Raw genomic sequence first — 20,103 nt, 5'->3', positions numbered from 1 at the left:
AGTGTCACTACATGTAAGTTTTATTATCTTCTATTACAGTAAAGTAATGTATTTATTTTATTCACATGTGAATAATGCTGTATAATAAACTGCATTTATATTATTCACATGTGAATAATGCTGTATAATTGACTATTTATATTATTCACATGTGAATAATGCTGTATAATTGACTATTTCTATTATTCACATGTGAATAATGCTGTATAATAGACTGTATTTATGTTATTCACATGTGAATAATGCTGTATGATAGACTGTATTTATATTATTCACAAGTGAATAATGCTGTATAATAGACTGTATTTATATTATTCACATGTAAAAAATACCTAAGTGTTTATTGTCTATTGCGGTGGTTCTTAACCCGGGTTCGATCGAACCCTAGGGGTTTCGGCGGAGGTCAAAACACACCCGACTCATCGTGTAAATACAAACTTCTCCTTATCGGCGTATTAAGGATACGGCAACAGCTGACTGATTTGTAGGTGTGTAATTTGTTGTGAATTTATGCACTGTGTTGGTTTTGTTCTTTGAACAAGGTGGTGTTCATGCACGGTTAATTTTATGCACCAGTAAAAAAACACGGTAACACTTTAGTATGGGGAACATATTCACTATTAATTAGTTGTTTATTAACATACAAATTAGTAACATATTGGCTCTTAACTAGTCATTATTAAGTACTTATTGATACCTTATTCGGCATGGCCTTAACCCTGACCCTTACCCTAACCAAATAACTCTAAATTAAGTCTTTATTACTTAGAATATGTTCCCCTAGTGTCCAAATAACTCTAAATTAAGTCTTTGTTACTTAGAATATGTTCCCCATACTAAAGTGTTACCAAAAACATATAACTTTGTCTTGAATTTGAAAAAAAAACATTTTATTTTTCACTAAAGAAGGGTTCGGTGAATGCGCATATGAAACTGGTGGGGTTCAGTACCTCCAACAAGGTTAAGAACCACTATTATGAGCGAACTGTGGTGCTGAATTCCCCCCAGGGATCAATAAAGTACTTTCTATACTATTCTATTCTAATGACACTCTCTGTTTACATGCTGGTGAAGCTTTCGTTCATTGATCATCTCATACCTCATCTGTTCAACTAAATTGTCCTAAATAAAGTCAAGAAGTCATACTAAAACCTAAGCAACATGTTCATGCTACTTGGAAAATTTGGAATGACCCACTTGAAAAATGCTAGTCAAAGGGCCTCAATAATACAGGAGAGCTTTGATGTTTTTTAGGCCCTATTGCAAAGCCTTTGGTCCTTAGACCTGTTTCAGAAAGGCTAGTATAACAAGCCCTCTGCTGTTTTTAAGGACCCGCTGCAAAAACGCTGGTCAAGGATCATCTAAATCAGGGCTCCCCAACCTTTGTTCCACCAGGGACCGGTTTAATGTATGCATTATATTCACGGACCAGCTTTCCACGTTTGGCAGATAAAAACTGTCAAAAAATGAGCACAAAAAATCAACCCACTATGACGCTGAAGTTGTGGGAGCCCTGGGCGTGTTTCTTTGCGACGAGATGGTCCCCCGCACCTTGATGGCATATACTGTATACCAGTGTTTCTTAACCATAGGGTCAGGAAAATAATAGGTTACAGTAATCGGGACGAGACGTAACGAACGCATGAATAATGATCTCAGTGTCGCATGTGGACAAAATGGAACGAATTTTAATGATATTACAGAGATGAAAGAAGGCCGTTTTAGTAACACTCTTAATGTGTGACTGAAACGAGAGAGTTGTTTTAGTAACACTCTTAATGTGTGACTCAAACGAGAGAGTTGGGTCGAAGATAATACCCAGATTCTTTACCGAGTCGCCTTGTGTAATTGTTTGGTTTCTTCATTCCTGCATTGGCTTTAGCCAGGGGTCGGCAACCTTTACCAGTCAAAGAGCCATTTTGACCAGTTTCACAAATTAAAGATAACAATGGGAGCCACAAAATTTTTTGGAAATTTAAAATGAAATAACACTGCATAAAAAGTATATTTTTTGCTGCCCATACATTAGTATGGAATTTGATGGCTGGTGCGGCACACGGGTTTTATATGAATGGCGCTTGACAGCGTCATGCGTGCCGTGATGGTACAGCATATAGCACCCACTACAACCAGCATGCTTGATCAGCTACACGTTGTATGGAGCTTCCGCTTGCTCACGTAGGTGACAGCAAGGCATACTTGGTCAACAACCACACAGGTTACACTGACGGTGGCGGTATAAAAAACTGTGAACCCACACCAAACAAGAATGACAAACACATTTCGGGAGAACATCTGCACCGTAACACAACATAAACACAACAGGACAAATACCCAGAATCCCATGCAGCCCTAACTCTTCCGGGCTACATTATACACCCCGGCTACCAAACCCCGCCCACCTCAACCGACGCACAGAAAGGGGGGGGGTTGATGTGTGAGGGAGCAGGGTTGGGGTGGGGGCGGGGTTTGGTGGTAGCAGGGGTGTATAATGTAGCCCGGAAGAGTCAGGGCTGCATGGGATTCTGGGTATTTGTTCTGTTGTGTTTATGTTGTGTTAAGGTGCAGATGTTCTCCCGAAATGTGTTTGTCATTCTTGTTTGGTTTTGGATCAAAGTGTGGCGCATTATTAGTAAGAGTGTTAAAGTTGTTTTATATGGTCACCGTCAGTGTAACCTGTGTGGCTGTTGACCAAGTATGCCTCACGTATGTCTGCAAGCAGAAGATGCATACTGCATAACAAGGGGTTGGGCTGGCACGCTGTTAATTCAGATTGTAGAGGGCGCCAAATGCTGTACCATCATGGCATTCCCTTATTATAACAGTAAGGGTGAAAAGTCGGAGAATATTAATCCCGGGAGTTTCTGCGAGAGGCATTGAAATTCGGAAGTCTCCCGGGAAAATCGGGGGGGTCGGCAAGTAAGCTGCTGAGCCGCATCAGAGTGATCAAAGAGCCGCATGCGGCTCCGGAGCCGCGGGTTGCCGACCCCTGGCTTTAGCGAATGTCTTGTAAACCTGTCAAGGCCGACCTCAATGAGAACATGTAGTCTGTTTTTGTACACTTGTAGAGGAACTGGGATTTATTATTGAGGGTGTTGCAAAACATTGAGTCACAGCTGCTTATGTGCGTCTTCCCTGGAGATCAATCCATAGCAACATAACATAGAAACGGTAGGAATTCAAGTGGGAAGGACTGTCACGGTCAAGAAACTAGGAGTAGCCTTTATTCAAAAGGCGTGCTCTTCCTGGTTGCTTGTCGCCTGCTTCCGACAGCTGACTGCCGTGGGAACTGTCTGAATTCCTGCTGCATGCGAGGGAGGTACCACCACAGGCAGACTATATACACAAGCCCACAAATCTACAAAGGGCTGAACAGGATTAACGCAAGGCTGGTCTTTTGTGGGCGCTGCCAGGCCTAAGCAGAGCGAGATGAGCTGGGCCGAGGACGACTGGACCGTGGGCCTGTCGGGTCGATCCCTGCAGAAGGTGAAGGAGCTGCAGATCAATCAGGAGCGTCTGTCCAGAGAGAACAAGCAGAAGCAACTGCAGCTGGACAACATCCAGATTAGCCACGAAAAGCAAACTGTGAAGGTACAAGGACACTCACAAAACACCGTTATTCCATTCAAAACCTACTATGTAATATTTTAGTCCAGTTGTGGTCTCTGCTGTCAATCAGTGCTTGTACTAATGCAGCACGGTACATTTTGCTTGGTTCTGATGAAAGGATCTCCACATGCCTATTTTAAAAAATGTTGCGTTTGCAAGGTAACCACATAATTGGCTTTGTATTTTTTCAAAGTAGTGCTAGAAAATCATAAAAATAAACCTTAAAATGTCGTAATTTGACTGCAGTAAGGTGCATAAAGCCTGTATTTAGCAAACTCTGGTGACATGTGGGGCTACAACGATAACATCTACTTATTTGATGCGGGGAAAAAAGCTTTGATTTATATTATGTTGCTTCGATTAATCGTTTTGAGTGCCACTAATAAAAATTGTTAAAATCCGGAACTTTAAAATATGCGTGCATAGTTTCCTGCACACCACAGAGCAGTGGTGTGTGGCAGCTAATAGCATACATTTTTTGCTTTTTCTTTGACTGCACACATGGTAAAAGTACAGTTTCAATGTTGATGATGTGCATTTATTAGAAATATATAATAAATATAAGCAGAAAAGTTGTTATTTCAACTAATTACCCTAAAGTATGCATTGAGGCTAAAAGTGTGTTTTATCCAGTTACTCAATTAATCAAACTAATCGATAGATTACTCGATTACTAAAATAATAGCTGCAGCCCTCGTGACATGTTAGCAGTGTTGGGTTAGTTACTGAAAACCAGTAACTAGTTAGTTAGTAGTTAACTTTATTTCAAAAGTAACTCAGTTACTAACTCAAGTTACTTACACCAAAAAGTAATGCGTTACTGTGAAAAGTAACTATTTAGTTACTTGGGTGGTGTAGCTTGGTTGGTAGAGCGGCCATGCCAGCAACTTGAGGGTTCCAGGTTCGATCCCAGCTTCTGCCATCCTAGTCACTGCCGTTGTGTCCTTGGGCAAGACACTTTACCCACCTGCTCCCAGTGCCACCCACACCGGTTTAAATGTAACTTAAATATTGGGTTTCACTATGTAAAAGCGCTTTGAATCACTAGAGAAAAGCGCTATATAAATATCATTCACTTCACTTTTTTTTTTTTTTTGAAGGCTCCCATTAATGCCCTTTTAGCCTTCATTTCAGTACTGTTATTGCACTGGAGAATAATACAATCTGTTGATCAATTTGACATACATTTGCATCACTGAACTCTGCTAAGCCATGTGGTCTACATACAACACACAAAGACAAATATATGTTTCAAAGGGCCAATTTATTTCAGGCCAGAACAAATTGACATTGACAAAACTATTTTCAATAGCTGCAAAATAACATACATAAGTAACAAACAGCATAATAACAACGTAGCTGTGAACCTGGCTTCACCCAAGGAAAGCACACATGACATACACAAAGCCTAACCAGGCATTTTTCTCTCTCAACGAATTGTGAAATAAAATACTGTCTTCAGGAGATCAACACTGTACTGAAGCCCAGAACACTCTACGCATTTCCCCAGTTTTAGTTTAGAGATAAGGAAAGATTGGCCTGGCCCACTAGGATCCCTCTTTATGTTTGTGAACCTTATAGTCTATACATTTAGAGTGATGTGATAATCAAACACTCGAGAAGTCTAGAATGAAAGAGTATATAAGAGAATTGACAGAGTGTGTGTACCTTCAGTGATGAATGATGAGCAGAGGCAGAGTTTGGAGTGTCTTCTTTAGCTCGCTTTCCATGTTTATGTCCTCACTGTCCAGGTACTTGGAACATGTTTTCCGTGCCATTTGATGCCCGGTATCATGCTAATTAGCTGCTTGAAAGCGGGTGACTCCACTGTAGAAATAGCCTGCATGTATTCTAGCACATACGCTGCAATGGCTCTATCAATGTTGTCCTGGCTAGCAGTCCCTCCGTTAAAATCCAGCCGCTGTTGCTTAGGTGGTGGTGGAGGTGTTGCTTTTGTAGCTGTTTCAGCATATTTGAATTGCTGTTTTGGACAATAAATAGACATGACACAACTTACATTTAAAGGGGAACATTATCACAATTTCAGAATGGTTAAAACCATTAAAAATCAGTTGCCAGTGGCTTATTATATTTTTCGAAGTTTTTTTCAAAATTTTACCCATCACGCAATATCCCTAAAAAAAGCTTCAAAGTGCCTGATTTTTTACCATCGTTATAAACACCCGTCCATTTTCCTGTGACGTCACATAGTGAAGCCAACACAAACAAACATGGCGGAAAGAACAGCAAGCTATAGCGACATTAGCTCGGATTCAGACTCGGATTTCAGCGGCTTAAGCGATTCAACAGATTACGAATGTATTGAAACGGATGGTTGTAGTGTGGAGGCAGGTAGAAAAAACGAAATTGAAGAAGAAACTGAAGCTATTGAGCCATATCGGTTTGAACCGTATGCACGCGAAACCGACGAAAACGACACGGGAGAAAGCGAGGACGAATTCGGCGAACGCCTTCTAACCAACGATTGGTATGTGTTTGTTTGGCATTAAAGGAAACTAACAACTATGAACTAGGTTTACAGCATATGAAATACATTTGGCAACAACATGCACTTTGAGAGTGCAGACAGCCCAATTTTCATCAATTAATATATTCTGTAGACATACCCTCATGTCAGCAGGCCAGGGAAGCTCGATATTCTTCTCTTGATCATCTTCGGGACGGTGTGAGCCAAGACATCCAGGGGGGTTTAGCTCGCTCGTCTGCGAGAACAAACTGCCGCCATTGCTTGCCGTGCTACCGAGGTCCTTTGTCCCTGAATTGCTCACACACTCCGGCTGATTCAATGGGGGTCTGGCGGCAGAGTTCTTTGACTTTATCTTTGGAAATGCATCTGCTTTGAGTGTCGCAGGATATCCACACATTCTTGCCATCTCTGTCGTAGCATAGCTTTCGTCGGTAAAGTGTGCGGAACAACCGTCCAATTTCTTGCCACTTTCACATCTTTGGGCCACTGGTGCAACTTGAATCCGTCCCTGTTCGTGTTGTTACACCCTCCGACAACACACCGACGAGGCATGATGTCTCCAAGGTACGGAAAACAGTCGAAAAAACGGAAAATAACAGAGCTGATTTGACTCGGTGTTTGAGAAAATGGCGGATTGCTTCCCGATGTGACGTCACGTTGTGACGTCATCGCTCCGAGAGCGAATATTAGAAAGGCGTTTAATTTGCCAAAATTCACCCATTTAGAGTTCGGAAATCGGTTAAAAAAATATATGGTCTTTTTTTCTGCAACATCAAGGTATATATTGACGCTTACATAGGTCTGGTGATAATGTTCCCCTTTAACTAAAATTTTCTTTTCTTTGTGCTCGACAAAATAAAAGTAGTGAGAATATCTCCATGTTAAGAAACTTGACTTTGGCACCGCCATGATGTCTTGTTGTTGTTAGTAAACACCCCCCCCCACACACACACACAGCGCGCCTCTTCTCCCCCTTGTGACACAGGAAGATTCAGAAGGTCGACACTGCAGCTCTCCAATAAAACACACTCACTACTTTATAAAAAATACTCAGTAACGCATCATCTGAGTTACTGAATATAAAAAATAACGCGTTAGACTACTAGATACCGCCGAAAATAACGGCGTTACAGGAATGCGTTACTTTGTAACGCGTTAGTCCCAACACTGCATGTTAGCATGTGAAAAACACAACCTCAAATGAACCAAATAAAGTATGTGATGTATGTATGTGACCAGTGTGGGTGCAGCAGCTTTAGGTGCATCAAGTAAAATGCAAATAATGCATCTTGAAAACTATCCTGCTAACTTAGGGCAACATAAGTCAATTCTTCTTTCACAAGGTCAGCAAATATTAGTCATATTTGGTAAGAATAGGAAGGGAAGCTTACTGTTCCTCACCTTGTTCATTGTTTCCTTCTCCACTCCCTTTATCCACGTGTTCCTTCTAGTACGAGGAGGTGCGTGGGGAGCTCCAGGCGGTGCAGAGAGAGCTTCAAGTTGTCTGTGAGGAGGCCAAGTTGGCCGTGACCACGAGTCAGCGCCTGACCCAGGAGCTTCAGACCAAGCAGGCCCAAGTGTGCTCTTTGGAAGGCCAGTTAGATGCTGCCCGCACCCTCAGCAACAAACTCACACATGAAGTTAAAAGGTGGAGATAACAGGAACACAAAATAATTGTTTTTTTAAGGTCATATTATAAGAACTACCGCTCTGATTGTTATGTATTTGCAGACTGGAAGCAGAACTTGAAAGGTTCCAGACCAGCAGTCGGTCAGCGGACAACACTCCCTTCTCGACACCCTGCTGGAGCACCAGCTCCCCCTGGGAGCAGCATGGTACACGCCTAAAACCGACTGACAGTCCGGTAACGCAATCATAGCGTCAAGTTGAGAAACAAAAATTGGAGGGGTCTCAAGTACGAGGAGGTCATGAGATATTTCCCACAGCAACCATTCTTTCCCAGCCCGTATCCCCACAATGAACATACTGTATATCCCTCTGCTGAGACCACTTCACCGCTGCCATTGCTCTTCTGCTTCAGCCACTTGACAAAGAGACCAAATGTTGTCTTTTTGTCCGTTAGGGAGCCGAAAGGATGACCGGACGGGCCAGAGAGAGGAAGCTCATAGCCAGTCCCTACACATCCGAGTAAGTTCACAAATGTTGGAATGACACACGCAAATTGAGCTGCTCGATGTATAACTTTCTATTTGTTTAAAAAAATTCAAGTCATGATTCCTTTCTGTAACCCCTCAGCAGCGGCTCCAGTTCTCAGACGCTCCCCCTGCCTCATCGCCGCGACAACCCAAGACCCATCCGCGCAGCCACCCGTCCAACCAATTGGACTTGTTCGCCCCTCCCTTGGCTGTGTTTCCGTGGGAGCGTGACGACCCGAGGCCGGCGGCCAGGAGACCATCTCCATCTTCTCCCCAGACGCCTGACATCTTGGGTCATGGCCCATCGCAGCACCAGGCTTTGGAGAGAGAGCAAGAGCTCAGGACACAAACAGAAAGTGAGTGCGAAGGATAAATGTACTAATGGTTTGTCAGTTGTACAAACCCCAAAACCAGTGAAGTTAAGCACGTTGTGTAATTCGTAAATAAAAACAGAATACACCGATTTGCAAATATATTCAATTGACTGCAAAGACAAGATATTTAATGTTTTTTGGCAAGTAATCATGAACTTGGAATTTAATGGCAGCAACACAATGCAAAAATAATACTAATAAACCCCAAAACCATCACAGGTGCTGGCTTTTGAACTTTGCGCCTATAACAATCCGGATGGTCCTTTTCCTCTTTGTTACGGAGGACACAACGTCCACAGTTTCCAAAAACCGTTTGAAATTTGGACTCGTCTGACCACAGTACACTTTTCCACTTTGCATCAGTCCATCTTAGATGAGCTCGGGCCCAGCAAAGCCAGCAGCGTTTCTGGGTGTTGTTGATAAATGAATTTGGCTTTGCATAGTAGAGTTTTAATTTGCATTTACAGATGTAGTGACCAACTGTAGTTACTGACAGTGGTTTTCTGAAGTGTTCCTGAGCCCATGTGGTGATATCCTTTACACACTGATGTCGCTTTTTGATGCAATACTGGCTGAGGGATCGAAGGTCTGTAATATCATGGCTTACATGCAGTGATTTCTGCAGATTCTCTGAACCTTTTGATGATATAACGGAGCGTAGATGGTGAAATCCCTAAATTCCTTGCAATAGCTGGTGGAGAAATGTTGTTCCTAAACAATTTGGTCAGGCATTTGTTGACAAAGTGGTGACCCTCGCCCCATCCTTGTTTGTGAATGACTGAGCATTTCATGGAAGCTGCTTTTATACCCAATCGTGGCACCCACCTGTTTCCATTTAGCCTGTTCACTTGTGGGATGTTCCAAATAAGTGTTCGATTAGCATTCCTCAACTTTCTCAGTCTTTTTTGCCACTTGTGCCAGCTTTTTTGAAACATATTGCAGGCATCAAATTCCAAATGAGCTAATATTTGCAAAAAATAACGTTTTCCAGTTCGAATGTTAAATATCTTGTCTTTGCAGTCTATTCAATTGAATATAAGTTGAAAAGGATTTGCAAACCATTGTATTTTGTTTGTATTTACTATTTACACAACATGACAACTTCACTGCTTTTGTATTATCTGTTTTGTTGTGAAATATCGGCGACCCAGAAATATGTCGTTATTTGGTGATCTATGTAAGGAAACATTAGTGGCAGTAAATCATCTGATATATCAATGACAACACTTCCATTCTGGGATGTTTCCATGCTAACTTCCCAAAGTGGAGTGCCTCTCGCACTTTAAAAGCCAGTGGAGTGTTTACTTAATAAGGTGTGTGTTTGTTTTTTGGTACGTGCCCAGCAAGATACTACTAAGATAAAACCTAGGTTCTTCTCAAGTCATGCTGCAAGGGAGGTATCAGGAACAGTATGACATCATGTCAGTGTTGATCTACTGTCATACCGGAATTGTTTATCCACTGGCTACAGAGATTGCAACAAAGGCCCTATTGTGTACACACACTGTACATTCACATGCTGCTGCCCTGTTTGGCCAAAGATCCTGTGTAAATAACTCACTGCTGATTATCTGATACAGCAGCACATCAATCTAACTAAAACTGAACATTGTTGTTAACGTTGACGTCAGCTAATGGCGACTAAAATTCTACTAATATTTCTGTTCCGTCCGCCAGTGACTTTGTCACAAATGCAGCGTCAGGTGTCTTCTCTGGAGGAAGAGCTGAGTGTCAAGGCCGTGTCGTTAAAGTCACTTCAGGACGAGATGGGGCAAAGCAAGAAGAAGATGGCCGCCACGGAGCTCAGCCTGCAGAGGGCGCACAACGAGCTTGGTGCTGCGCACACACGAATAAGTCAGGAGAGCGAACGGGTAACGACACACTGATTGATTGATTGAAACTTGTATTAGTAGATTGCACAGTACAGTACATATTCTGTACAATTGACCACTAAATGGTAACACCCGAATAAGTTTTTCAATTTACGTTAGTCAATTCATGGACCCCGACCCCAGTACCACTATTAGTAGTACTGGGGGTTTGAATTTACATCCTCTTAATTTTTGTCATTCACTTTTTCTTTAGATTATCTCTTAAGAGAGAAAAAAACATTTGGAACATCGGTATTGTCCAAAGCTTTACATACCTTTCAGCTGTGCCTTTGTTGTTGTTTTTACTGTTATTTGTACAAAACCCAAAAGCAGTGAAGTTGTCACGTCGTGTAAATGGTAAATAAAAAGAGAATACAATGATTTGCAAATCCTTTTCAACTTATATTCAATTGAATAGACTGCAAAGACAAGATATTTCATGTTCACACTGAGAAAATTCTTTTTTTTTTGCAAATAATCATGAACTTAGAATTTAATGGCAGCAACACATTGCAAAAAAGTTGTCACAGGGGCATTTTTACCACCGTGTTACATGGCCTTTCCTTTGGGTGTTGTTGATGATTGGCTTTTACTTTGCATAGTAGAGTTTTAACTTGCACTTACAGATGTAGCGACCAACTGTAGTTACTGACAGTGGTTTTCTGAAGTGTTCCTGAGCCCATGTGGTGATATCCTTTACACACTGATGTCGCTTTTTGATGCAGTACCGCCTGACGGATCGAAGGTCCGTAATATCACCGCTTACATGCAGTGATTTCTCCAGATTCTCTGAACCTTTTGATATTACGGAGCGTAGATGGTGAAATCCCTGAATTCCTTGCAATAGCTGGTTGAGAAATTTTGTTCTTAAACAATTTGCTCAGGCATTTGTTGACAAAGTGGTGCCCCTCGCCCCGTCCTTGTTTGTGAATGACTGAGCATTTCATGGAAGCTGCTTTTATACCCAATCATGGCACCCACCTGTTCCCAATGAGCCTGTTCACCTGTGGGATGTTCCAAATTAGTCTTTGATGAGCGTTCCTCAACCCTCAGTCTTTTTTGCCACTTGTGCCAGCTTTTTTTGAAACATGTTGCAGGCATCAAATTCCAAAAGAGCTAATATTTACAAAAAAAATAACGTTTTCCAGTTCGAACGTTAAGTATCTTGTCTTTGCAGTATATTCAATTGAATATAAGTTAAAAAGGATTTGCAAATCATTGTATTCTCTTTTTATTTACCATTTACACAACGTGACAACTTCACTGCTTTTGGGGTTTGTATGTTTACTGCTGGGCAGCACGGTGAAAGAGGGGTTAGTGCGTCTGCCTCACAATACGAAGGTCCTGAGTAGTCTTGGGTTCAATCCCAGGCTCGGGATCTTTCTGTGTGGAGTTTGCATGTTCTCCCTGTGACTGCGTGGGTTCCCTCCGGGTACTCCGGCTTCCTCCCACCTCCAAAAACATGCACCTGGGGATACGCTGATTGGCAACACTAAATTGGCCCTAGTGTGTGGATGTGAGTGTGAATGTTGTCTGTCTATCTGTGTTGGCCCTGCAATGAGGTGGCGACTTGTCCAGGGTGTACCCCGCCTTCCGCCCGATTGTAGCTGAGATAGGCTCCAGCGCCCCCCGCGACCCCAAAGGGAATAAGCGGTAGGAAATGGATGGATGGATGTTTACTGCTAAATGCTAAACAAAAAAAAACTAGTCCAACCATATGTAATGCAAGAACAGTGAGATGACCCAAACCTAAAATGGCTTTTTCTAAGTGAGATATTTATTAGACTTGGTGTCCTTTGCAGGCCTCAGGAGCTGAGCAGAGGCTGAAACAGCTTCAAGAGGAGCTTAAGTGCCAGAGGCAGAATGCTGAGAGTAGTCGCCTGCAGCACCAACAGCGCACCAAGGAGCTGGAGAAGCAACATCAGAGGGTGAGGACGCTCAATACATTACGTCTCGAGACGTCGGCACACATCTTGTGTTTTGTGGCATGCCTACAGGACGTGCTGGAGCTCCAGAAGGAGAAGCAGAGTATGGAAAAGCAGCATCAACAGGAGGTTCATAAATGCAACCAGGAGCTCCAGCAGGCCAGGACGCTTCACAATGCCTTGCAGGCCCAGCATGACAAGGTTAATACACACACATACATACAGTACTTATCATATATAGTGTATCAGGGGTGTCCCAACCATAGACATGTTATAAATAGACGCAGCATTGGCTGCTGTGACGCGAGAAATTGGGCCGCCATCTTGGAAGTGGTGATGTGGAGCCGGCGAGCAGCCTAAACTGACAGTTGACAGGTGGAAAACAAAGATACTAAACTGACAGTTGACAGCTAGAAAACAAAGATGCTAAACTGACAGTTGACAGGTAGAAAACAAAGATGGTGTTCAGCGTTTTCCTGCTCAAATGAGCGCACTGTTGAAAATAGGAATCGGGGAATTACTTTTCACAAGTAAGATTTAACATTTACGTACTATTGGTTGTATTTTGTGAAAATAATATTACCACATAGTTGAGAAGGAGCAAAGATCTTCAATAGTACTGAAATCGTAGCCGCCAGCAAACAAGAGTATGACCATAATAGAATTGCTTGTCAATGACATTAATTAAATTTTAAAATGTCATACTTGAATAACATAAAGTTGAAATAAATGATGAAGATAAAAAATTGTAAGACAGAATTTGGTTTAATTCTGAATCCAGTGAAACAGATTGGTGGTTTTAGCTGATAAAAAGACTTTCAAGTGTTTATATTTGGCAGACGCTTTTATCCAAAGCGACATACATAAAAAATACATATAAAACAATCACTGTAAACATGATCATTTAAGGAAAGAATGTAATACAAAATATCAATACAAAATGTCAAGACAGAATAAACTCTCTGCTGCTGCAGCAACAGAGATACAGTCTATAAGATATATAGATATCTAATGTATTCATGCATTGTTTATGTAGGATATACACATTTGTATATATAACCTAATCATATTGTTTCTTCAACTTAAAAATAGCTGACCGTTTTTTCCCCTTCTCTGGGATTATATTCCCAGTTTTGATCTCGGACGTCTGGTCACTTATAGCATATAAAAATATTCTATTACTGTTAAGCAAACTATGAATAATAAAACATGTGTCCTTTATCATAGCTACACGTATGACAAAAAAGCACGTGACAATTAGTGGTATTCAGTGAGGGAAGATGAATTAAATGCGCTGACAATTCATTGCTCCTGCCAAATGAATTGCACTGAGTGGAGCGGATCACCACTCCAAGATGGCAGCCCCGCGTCTCGTCAGCGCCAGTAGGCAGTTGCGCTCCATGCTGCGTACCCTTAGAAGATGTCTATGGTCCCAACTGTTCATTTCAATCTGGAAATCAGTTGTGTCCCTTTGCATATTCCAAAAGTAAAAAAAAAAAAAAATTACCGGTAATACCTAAATATATATAGTAAGATGTGGATGTTTTGTTCACATACCATGTATTGACCTAAATTGGATTGGCTTTTGCATATTTGACATACAAAATGTTTCAAAGTTATCGAAATTTAAATTTTTCTGCATGCAAACCTTAGTGGTAAAGGTTTGGACACCCCTGAACACCAACAGCTGATTGTCTACTGCTGTCTTCTGCTTATATTCCTCCTCCTCCGTGCCTTCTTTCCCTTTCACGCCTCCTCACTTATCTGTGCCAAAGGTCAATAAACTTATCTTATTTCTTCACCCATGCTTGTGTCATTCCTTTGTGCTCGCCCCCCTTTTCACGTTTGCTCTCTCTCTCTGTTTTCCTTCCACCTTCTGTAATCTCTGCTTGGTCCTTTCCCTCTTCACACGGTCCCCCTCCAGGGGAAAGGTTGAGCAGCAAAGGTAAAGATGGCGACGGAGAATGTATTTTGTATGGAAGTGTGACATCGTCAACTCATAACCGCCATTGTCGTTCTCAGTAACAGAGGTGTGAAGGCATGTCGCTACAACTGCATGACAACAAGATGTGATGTGATTGGTTTTTTTGGTTTTCCTTTTTTACTCACACATTTCAAGGAATGCTGAGTGATGTCATCATTATTACCTCAGAGCAGAATAATTCAGGTTGAGGGTCGGCCTGAGCGTCTTGCGGTCACTTTGAAGCATTTGACACAGTTAAATTGCCCCAATTTGGTTTTGTTTACTACCAAGCTGCAAAATTCTGACTAGACCACTGGAAGGAAGCTAATAGTTTTCTTTGCCTGCAAAGTCTGAAGAGGATTTGTTTTATCGGGGTCTGACTGGTCCCCTGCTTTTCCAACGACAGCCATTCTTTCCTGTTTCTGTCTTTATTGTCGTACTTTCTATTTTGCCTAACAAATTCCTCGTTGCCATTCTCAGCTGTCTGTACAGCAGCAGACACTGGATAAAGAGTTGGGGTCTTTAAAAGAGAAAGTCAAGTTCACAGAGAGACAGCTGCAGGAGAGTCAGAAAAAAGAAGCACAAATCCAAGACAAACTGAAGGTAAAAGAGTAATGCATACCCAAACTGGTCTAGCTGCATCAATAATGCATTCACTGGACAGAAGGAACTTTGTAAATGTTTAAACAGTGTGCTAATGTACCATATGTCTGCCTGTCTAACAGCTAGATAAAGTGCACATTAAATAGATAACAGCAGCTGCTTAATGATAATGTTCTTTAATTGTTTCTCTCCAGCTAGCAAATTTAGATCAACTAATCAAATCCTTTTAGGGGAAACGAGAGCTCACTTCAGTGCTTTTAATTCCCTCTGTTTATATTGGGCTCCATTAGGAAGCGATGCATAATGCGGAGGGCGTGGCGGCGAGTCTCCAGCAGAGCAAGAAGAAAGTGCGAACCTTGGAGGAAGAGGCGAGCCGACTGGCAGAGGAGCGAGCTGGTGCCCTTCGCCTTCTCAAAGAACTGCAAGGTGCACTAAGTCATTTACCATACGTGGAGGCGAAAACAGGCCTATTCTGCCACCTGCTGGTCTATGATGCATCCCAATACATTTACTGTAATGTGAAACGATGAATAATTAAGTTCATAAGTAGTAGTATAAAAAATATTGTCAGGGCACGCCCCTTCCTTTTAAAGGATCATTGGGCTTGGGTCCAGCACCAAGCGCTCAGACGAGATCTGACCAATCTTAGTCTGTGAGCGTGAAGTGATGAAGCCTTCTTGGATAAGAGTCGAAACATTCCTAGACCAACTGAACATCCACTTGCCACCTGGATGAACTAGATTATCCAAAAGCATGAACATAAACATTACTGATGCAGAATAAATTAATATACAATATTGTGTGATCAATATTATTTAATTTTCCACCAATTAAATGAAGTGACAAGTCAGAGGAGGTATCAAATGTTTCTGGGTTACAGATAAAATGATTGTCATTTTTAAGTAGCAGTAGAATGGAAAAACAAGTTAATTGTTTTTCATTGTATCCATTAAACCATATCCAATTGTGTTTACAATCCGCAAAGTATGTGAAAATACCGTCTAAACATCACAAAATGCCACAAATTCAGTCAGCCATTTTGAATAAATAAATAAATAATTAAATAAATACATAAAAAGTCCGCTAACAATGTAGTCAATGGGGGCTCTCTATTTTGCCTACAAAACCCTCTAAATAACCATCCAAACAAGGTCAACAATACTCTGTATACATAACGTGAGCTGAATATTAACCAAATATTAGCAATGTTGTTATCATAAGCACTATCACAAACAATTTGTTTCGCGGCGCAATGACGCAGACAGCTAAGTAGCCCTCTGCTGCTTTACTGTGAGCTGACCGCGATGTCCTGCTGCTCCCGCATCATCTCGTCTCGGCTCGTCAAAGTTATTCTAGATTATAGATAATGCCTCTAATCTGGATATTAGGAGGATTTAGCAATACATCTAGAAGTTGTTCATCTGTGACATTCAATTCAATTTTTACCAAAACACACAAAACCAAAGACAGTCTGCAGGGAGACTTTACTTGTTAACCCTTTGTGTGGATCATGGTTAATTATTCATCTAAATGGGAAGATATGGACATCTTATCACAGTGAGAGCGGACATCATACAGTAAGCTATCATTTTTTATGTTTGTAATTTGGTATTCTTGTTTAGCACTTGGCATTACTATTACATGATGCTTAGTGTTTCACTAAAGCTGGATCTGTTTAACAGCTTCTTAAACTTGTAGCCCATCTTCCTTATATTCACGATCAACAACAAAAGATTCTGGTCCATATTTTTTCCCAAAGTAATTGTTATTGGCTCTCAGAAAGTCTGCATGATTTAGCATTGTTGTTGTTGTTGTTGTTGATGAAGTGACCTGTGGTTCCTACCTCTACATCACGCGATGATGTGTCTGGCTCGCTCATTATTTCTCAACATGGTTCAGGAATCTTTGTGAAATTGATACTATTTTGATCATATCTATTTGTAAACTTTGGAAGTCTTTCAGTGTCTACATCTAATATATATGATAATAGCTACAATCTAAAGCAGTGTTTTTCAACCTTTTTTGAGCCTAGGCAAGTTTTTTGCGTTGAAAAAATACGGAGGCACACCACCAGCAGAAATCTTTATAAAACTAAATTCAGTTGACAGTAAAACGTCGTCGTTGCAATTGTTGGATATGACTTTAAAGCATAACCAAGCATGCATCAATATAGCTCTTGTCTCAAAGTAAGTGTACTGTCACAGCACGCCCTGACTTATTTTGATGTTTTCCTGTGTGTAGTGTTTTGGTTCTTGTCTTGCGCTCCTATTTTTAGTTTTTTTCTCTTTTTTTTTGTATTTTCCTGTAGCAGTTTCATGTCTTCCTTTGAGCGATATTTCCCGCATCTACTTTGTTTTAGCAATCAAGAATATTTCACTTGTTTTTATCCTTCTTTGTGGGGACATTGATTTTCACGTCATGTTCGGATGTACATTGTGGACGCCGTATTTGCTCCGCAGTAAGTCTTTGCTGTCATCCAGAATTCTGTTTTTGTTTACTTTGTAGCCAGTTCAGTTTTAGTTTCGTTCTGCATAGCCTTCCCTAAGCTTCAATGCCTTTTCTTAGGGGCACTCACCTTTTGTTTATTTTTGGTTTAAGCATTAGACACAATTTTACCTGCACACTGCCTCCCGCTGTTTCCGACATCTACAAAGCAATTAGCACCGGCTGCCACATACTAATATGGAAGAGATTACACGGTTACTCTGCCGAGCTCTAGACAACACAGACACTCAACAACAACAAATAATTTGCAGACTATAATTACTGGTTTGCAAAAAATATTTTTAACCCAAATAGGGGAAATTAGACAATCTCCCTTTGCACACCAGACTTTATCTCACGGCACACTGGTTGAAACACACTGATCTAGAGGCAATTTGTTTTTCTACTCTACTAGTACTGTAAAGGGGATCTGTGATGATTTTAATCTACATTTAAAACACTTCCCTGTCGTCCAGATAATGTGTATTGGTAATGCTTTGTGTGTACATTTTTCATAACTTTTGCTGCACGGTCACTTTAATAATCCATTTTCATAGGCTGTCTGCAAAATGTGCAATTCTGCAGACATTCTCAGATTGCAAAAGTATATTTTTTCTTTTGAAAATGGACACTGTTTAACTATATATGGTAGGTATGTTTTTTCCAGACAATTCAATCAATCAATAAATCAATCAATGTTTATTTATATAGCCCTAATCACAAAAGTCTCAAAGGGCTGCACAAGCCACAACGACATCCTCGGTAAAGAGCCCACATCAGGGACGTCGAGAGGACCGCATATGTGGGTAACCCCCCCCCTCTCTAGGGGAGACCGAAAGCAATGGATGTCGAGTGACATAATATTGTGAAAGAACATTATATAGATTCACCCAGTCACAACATTAAATACACATAAACACTCTCAGATCGATGCAGGGCTGCATTAAAAAAAGCTGCGTTTAGCAGCATTTATGTCACAGCATGTCGCACATCTGTAAGCTTTACTTAATGTCTAAATAAGTGATTCCACGTCGCGGTGGCGTCAGAACATACCCCATGGAAAAAAATCCAAAACTGAGTGATTTGACGCTTTGGCAATGTTTACCACTATTATCCAACAATGTAACATTTGTAAGTCAGAAAAGACGAAATTCATCATAGGTCCCCTTTAAGATCATTTTGATGATTTCAATATGGACGTATTTTGTGTATTAAATGAATGTTCTACTTTTAGAGCAAAAAGTGACACCTCCACCAGGCTATACACTGACTGTCCAGGCGGCTCCTGTTGGACAGAGCATCTCGTCTCAAGCCTTTTGTCTTCCTACTCGATCGTCGGCACACACCAAGAGGCCGGTCGCTCCCCGAGTAGAGCAGAGAAAAGGGGAACAAGAAGAGGTGGTCCAGGTTGTTGCATCTTACCCCCATGACAGAGAGCCAGGGGAAGGCATAGACTCTGAACATATCATACCGGACTCCGAGTGTTCCCACATCGAAAAAGACTATGAGGAGAAGGATTTGTTTACGCTCAACAGGGAGGAAAGTGACAGATTTATTCTCGATTCTCTCACATCCAAACAGTCGATACCCACCGACGACACCCAGAGGGAGAATGCCGTGTTGCGTTCAGAACTGCATGACATGCGTGCGGAGCTCCAAAAACGACTGGAGGACCTGGAAGCCCAGCGACGGGCTGAAGTGGAGGCCAGGACCCGCCTGAAACAGCTGAGCCGGAAACAGGCCAGCCAAGGTGCAGAGAGAGAGGAGCAGGACAAGCAATGGAAGGCTCAGGTGGAGAAAGAGAAGGCCGAGAATGACCGGTTGAGAACGGTCCTCGCCACCTTGGAGGCAGACATGGAGAGAGAGAAGGAGGACGAGGAAAAAGAGGAGCAGGATGGGACAAAGCGCGCTCAAGAGGACCGGGAGACGGAAATGATGCAGCTTAACTTCCAGCTGAAGGAGCAGCTAAGTCACCTGAAAGTCCAGCTGGCTTTAGAGCGAGAAGGTAGAGAGCAAGAAAAAGAGGAGCGGACTCAAATCACTACCAAAGACCGAGAAGGAAAGCGAGAGCTGAGCAAGAAACTGGAGGAACTTACAGCTGAGCTCGCTGAGCTGAAGCGCGTCAGAAAAGAAGAGTTTGTGCATGAGGAGAAATTCTCAGCCAGCAGCCCTGTGACGTATCTGACGCTCCACAATGACCAACTCAACTTCATTGTCCCGGATAACAAACCCTCGTCGCCAGAGCAACACGTCCTCCTCTGCCAGTCCACAAACCAGCACAACACACTGGTCTCCCAGGCAACGGCAGATCTCATCCAAGAGGAGCGAGCTGCAATGAGACCACAGCACTTAGTGCTGTCAGACGAGGTCACTGAAATGAGAGACGGCACTTTGACTCACTCTGAACTCCAGAAGGGAGAGTCCGTCATCTCTGACCTCAACCGGGAGATTGAGCGACTGAGGAAAGAAAATGCGCAGGAGACAGAGCGTGCTAACCAGTTCCAAATTAAACTGACAGCCCTTCAAAACCAGGTAATCAAACTATGCTACCAAATAATAAAATGCCATTTAAAAATATATATATATTTCTGGTTGTTGCAAAGTCTGTCAGAACCTCCCTCAGTGTCACA

At 41.8% G+C, this 20,103-nt stretch overlaps 1 protein-coding gene across 3 annotated transcripts in view; it reads left to right on the top strand.

The window, feature by feature from the left end:
- Positions 1-20,103, top strand: part of LOC133576921 (uncharacterized) — a 30,911-nt gene that overhangs the window by 520 nt on the left and 10,288 nt on the right. For all 3 annotated transcript variants that reach the window (XM_061930340.2, XM_072912438.1, XM_061930341.2), the window contains 11 exons: positions 3,414-3,591; positions 7,549-7,745; positions 7,829-7,932; positions 8,181-8,245; positions 8,354-8,609; positions 10,305-10,498; positions 12,301-12,426; positions 12,496-12,624; positions 14,867-14,989; positions 15,280-15,415; positions 18,708-20,005. In XM_061930340.2, coding sequence (XP_061786324.1) covers positions 3,430-3,591; positions 7,549-7,745; positions 7,829-7,932; positions 8,181-8,245; positions 8,354-8,609; positions 10,305-10,498; positions 12,301-12,426; positions 12,496-12,624; positions 14,867-14,989; positions 15,280-15,415; positions 18,708-20,005 — 2,790 coding nt within the window. In that variant the 5' untranslated portion in view covers positions 3,414-3,429. The remainder of the gene's footprint in view (positions 1-3,413; positions 3,592-7,548; positions 7,746-7,828; positions 7,933-8,180; positions 8,246-8,353; positions 8,610-10,304; positions 10,499-12,300; positions 12,427-12,495; positions 12,625-14,866; positions 14,990-15,279; positions 15,416-18,707; positions 20,006-20,103) is intronic.

The sequence above is a fragment of the Nerophis lumbriciformis genome, linkage group LG36 (assembly GCF_033978685.3).
Source record: "Nerophis lumbriciformis linkage group LG36, RoL_Nlum_v2.1, whole genome shotgun sequence".
NCBI lineage: Eukaryota > Metazoa > Chordata > Actinopteri > Syngnathiformes > Syngnathidae > Nerophis > Nerophis lumbriciformis.
The sequence above is the reverse complement of the archived record's forward strand: the minus strand, read 5'-3'. Positions and strand labels throughout refer to the sequence as shown.